This window comes from Ursus americanus, chromosome 12, assembly GCF_024610735.1.
Source record: "Ursus americanus isolate L20-20 chromosome 12, mUrsAme1.1.p, whole genome shotgun sequence".
Lineage (NCBI taxonomy): Eukaryota > Metazoa > Chordata > Mammalia > Carnivora > Ursidae > Ursus > Ursus americanus.
Window position 1 is genome coordinate 1,321,882 of NC_142138.1, and position 3,893 is coordinate 1,325,774.

The 3,893-nt window shown below is 63.9% G+C and overlaps 1 protein-coding gene across 1 annotated transcript; it reads left to right on the top strand.

The window, feature by feature from the left end:
- The first annotated feature begins 872 nt into the window (after positions 1-872).
- Positions 873-2,986, top strand: GUCA2B (guanylate cyclase activator 2B). Its single transcript, XM_045799451.2, has 3 exons — positions 873-962; positions 2,032-2,218; positions 2,907-2,986. The coding sequence occupies exons 1-3, from the start codon at positions 873-875 to the stop codon at positions 2,984-2,986; spliced, it is 357 nt and encodes a 118-aa protein (XP_045655407.2).
- Positions 2,987-3,893: the final 907 nt, after the last annotated feature.

The following is a 3,893-nucleotide window of genomic DNA, read 5'->3' on the forward strand; positions in this document are numbered from 1 at the left end:
AGCCTGGCTGGGCCACCTGGGCCTCACTCTAATGTCATGAGTGGGGTGCCTGTCACATGCCAGGCTCCCTGTCCTGCAGAGGTGAGCCCTGGCTCCAGCACTGTTTACAGCTGCCAGTGGCGGTGGTGATAACGCCCTTGGGGACTTTGCCCTCTTCTCTCTGACCTACGATCGGATCAGCCATGGGGGTAGTGGGTTAGGCATCACCTAGAGGGAGATTAAGGAGCTCGCATTACCGGGGAACCCAAGTGGGCCTGGCCCCGTCATCCTCACAGAGACCTCATGCGGCAGATTCTGTCATTATGTCCACTCGATGCAAGAGCAAAGCAGGCTCAGTCAGAGCTGGTGTGACCGGTCCAGACTCACACGGTGGCAGCAGGACCGGGATTTGAGCCCAGGCCCATCTGTCTCCAAGGCTGTGGAGAAAGGACCATGGGCTGACCTGAGTCAAAGACACTTGAGTCCCCGCTCTGCCATCGACCAGCCTGGTGACCTGGGGCAAGTTCCTTCATCTCTCGAGCCTCATGGTCCCTGTCTGTAGAATGGCCTCCCCATCCTTCCACGTGAATAGGTGTCTTCCGGAGCTGAGGTACGTGGTGTGTCCAAGGCCCTCCCACAGAGCCCCCTACCCCAGGCACCTGCCACACAGTACCCTCTTCTTACGTGCTCTGGGCCTCCCTGCCCTTATCCCCCTGGCCCCCTTCCTGGGAATGGGCTCAGGGCTTGGCAAAGAGCCAGCCAGCTGTCAACCCCACCCCGGCTGGCCAGTTAATGAGTGACCAAGGCCCCGGAGCCCGGCCTATAAAGAGCTCCTCACCGGGGAAGCGGATGGGAGCCGGCGGACAGCGGCAGTGGGGTACGGACGGAGCAAGATGCATGGCAGAGGGGTGTCGGGGCTCCTGTCCTGGGTGGCTGTGGTCCTCCTCCTGCTGCTGCAGGGTGCACGCTCGGTCTACATTCACGTGAGTCCCTCCGGCCACCGTGCCCCTTGCCTGAAGGTCCCCAGGGGGAGAGGCGGGGATGGAGAGGGGACGCTAGGAAATCCGTGGGATACAGGGGCGCAAGCTCCCAGGGCTCACCCCCACCCCGAATCACAACCCAGGGACCAAGACAGCTGGCGGGTGGGGACAGCCAGAGTGCTGATGGCAATGACGATGGGGATGACAGCAGTAATAAACCACGGCTAGTCAGCACTGCTCTCTCAGAAGGCAGGTCCTGGTCAGAGGTCAGAAGCTGGAACAAGACGTGGTCCCCGCCCTTAAGGAGCCCCAAAGGAGAGGGGTCTTCCTGGAGCTCTCTGTACTCCCCGTTGTACGGGTGGATGGGGACAGTCCCCGGGAAAAGCCTCTGGGCAGGTGCTGAGCTGACCCTGCAGGCGGAGCAGGAGGCGGCCAGGCCCCGAGGGCGCGGACCGCTCCAGGCGGAGGCACAGCTCCCACTGAGGCTCAGAGCCAGGACAGCTGGGGGCCCGGGGCTCCTTCCAGGGCCTGCCTGCGGGGTGGCACGATGCCGCTGGCCAGCAAGGACGGGGAGGTCTGTGGCCCTGGGTGTCTGTCACAAGCCTGACTCTCGGTGGGGCCTCCCTCTGAGGAGCGCCAGCTTCCCCTGCCGCCCTGGCCTCGGCTTGGGGGTGCTCATTTTGCCACGTCGGTTCGGGGGTGATCAGCCAGTTACCGAGCGGGGCCAGCGTGCCAGGCACTAGGGAGGCGCATTAGTCAGATGAGACTCCGAGTACGGAAGATACAGGCGACCAGTTGGGAAGAGCTGGGATTTGAACGAGGGCTCTACTGGTCTCCAAAGCCCGTACCTTGAATCACGTGCTCCCCCACCTCACTGTGACCTCAGGTACAGTTACTGGGGGCCTGTGACACCGTGGGGTGTGAAGTGTCAGGCACCACTCCCACCTTCCAGGCTATCCCCCCTCCCAGAACCCTCCACGAGAACAGGGAAGGCTCTGCGTGACCGAGGAGCTCTGGCGTCCTGGCCCAGGTTTTGATACCCTCTCATCTCCTGTCCCCTTCGGCCCGCTAGCACCAAGGCTTCCAGGTCCAGCTGGAGTCAGTAAAGAAACTGAGTGACCTGGAGAAGCAGTGGGGGCCCAACCCCCGCCTCCAGACTCAGAGACTCACGCCCTCCGTGTGTCACCACCCGGCCCTGCCACCGGACCTCCAGCCTGTCTGCGCATCTGAGGAAGCTGCCCAGGTCTTCCAGGCCTTGAGTGAGTTGCCCTACCCCCGAGGAGCTTCCTGCCCCTCCCTCGCTCTCCTCCCCACCACCCAGCTCCGCCACTTCACGTTCTTTCTAGCAAGCACCCAGTGGCTGGGACAGCGACACGCGAAAGGCTCAGCCTCTGGCCTTCCCTGTCTGGGTGCTGCAAGTCAGGCTCGCCGGGACCCCCCTCGGCCCTCACATCAACCATCCTAGCGGACTTCACAGATGGGAGGGAAGGGGGCCCAGGGCCAGGACGCTATAAGCAAGGGCTTCAATACAGGGGGGACATGGGGGATGCACGGGGGACCGAGGAGAGATAGCCCACGTCTGGGGTGGCATAAGGGGTCCAAAAGGCTTCCAAGAAGAGGTGACATCTAAGCCTAAATGTGGGGGAGGAAGCAGAGCTGGCCAGCAAATGTGGCACCCGCGAAGTGCCAGGCCTGTGCCAGTCCCTGTGCCCGGGCCCCTGTCCTCCTGAGAGGGCCAACAGGACTATCCCTGGCCCCAAGGGTGTAAGGGGCTGGCCCAGGCACCGCAAGGCAGGAGAGGCCTGGGACTCGCCCCGGAGCCCAGCCGCTCCTGACTGTGGGAGAGATGCTGTGCTCGCCATCAGGCCCTCCCCGGGGCCGGCCTTCTCCGCTGCCCGGCCCCCAGGTCCCCCGTTCAGCAGCTGCCCGGTTTCCTCCCCTGCCCAGAGAGCATCGCTAACGACGACTGCGAGCTGTGTGTGAATGTCGCCTGCACCGGCTGCCTCAGAGAGGGCCGGCTGCCCTGAGCCCACCCAGACACTGCCCCCAGCCCGCTGCACCCCCCACTCCGTCCGAGCCCCGGGGGGCCCCTGAGTGCATCATTGCCACCACCGGCCGGAGGCCCGAGCGACTGGACGTGGCACGACACGTTTGGACATGTGGTTGGAGGGGAGTTTGGCCCCTGAGGCAACACTGCTGTGGAATAAAGATGCCCCAGCTACCTACACCCCGAGTCTGGAGTCCATGTGTCCGTCCCTGGGAGCCCCGGGCAGGGCTGCTTGGGAAGCTGAGTGCGTGAGGAGAAAGGGAGATCTCAGGGTAGAGTCAGGAGTTTCCCAGTGTCCGGCGCCTGACGAGTTGGGTCAGCAAGCCCTATTTCATATTGGAGGAGGGAGGCTGGTGGGGGGCATGGAATGAGCCCCCCAACATCACAGAGCTGAGATGCTGCAGAGCGACCGGACCCATCTGACCCTGCAAGCAGAGCTCCGGACCTGGCCCAGCGGCAGCCAGAGCTGCTGTGCTCCCGCCCAGGATGCAGGGGAGTGGGGGGAAGAGTTTCCCCTGGGAGGTGGGGCTGCACCAGTGGGTGGGTGCAGGGAAGAACCCCACGGTGCCCCCTTCCCAGGCCGGGTGTCTGGACGGCCTCTGCCCCGGGGCTCCTGAGAAGATGGGCCTTGGCCTTCACCCTTACCTTCCTGAGCTCCCTCGCTTCTCAGGCTCCCCAGGACCATCTGGCCAGCTCCAGATGGAAGACCTTTCCGCCCTCTCTCCATCCCGGCCGCCCTGAGGAGTAATAACAACAATAACCCATGTCAGGGACACCTGGGTGGCTCAGTAGGTTGAGCACCTGCCTTCGGCTCAGGTCATGATCCCAGGGTGCTGGGATCGAGTCCCACGTCGGGCTCCTCACTCAGCAGGGAGCCCGCTTCTCTC

What these genes read in the sequence shown, in the direction of transcription:
- GUCA2B (XM_045799451.2), top strand. Translation starts at nt 873, where the DNA reads ATGCATGGCAGAGGGGTGTCGGGGCTCCTGTCCTGGGTGGCTGTGGTC. An exon ending in CACGCTCGGTCTACATTCAC is followed by an intron (nt 963 to 2,031) that starts GTGAGTCCCTCC and finishes TCGGCCCGCTAG; the next exon opens with CACCAAGGCTTCCAGGTCCA. An exon ending in CCAGGTCTTCCAGGCCTTGA is followed by an intron (nt 2,219 to 2,906) that starts GTGAGTTGCCCT and finishes TCCCCTGCCCAG; the next exon opens with AGAGCATCGCTAACGACGAC.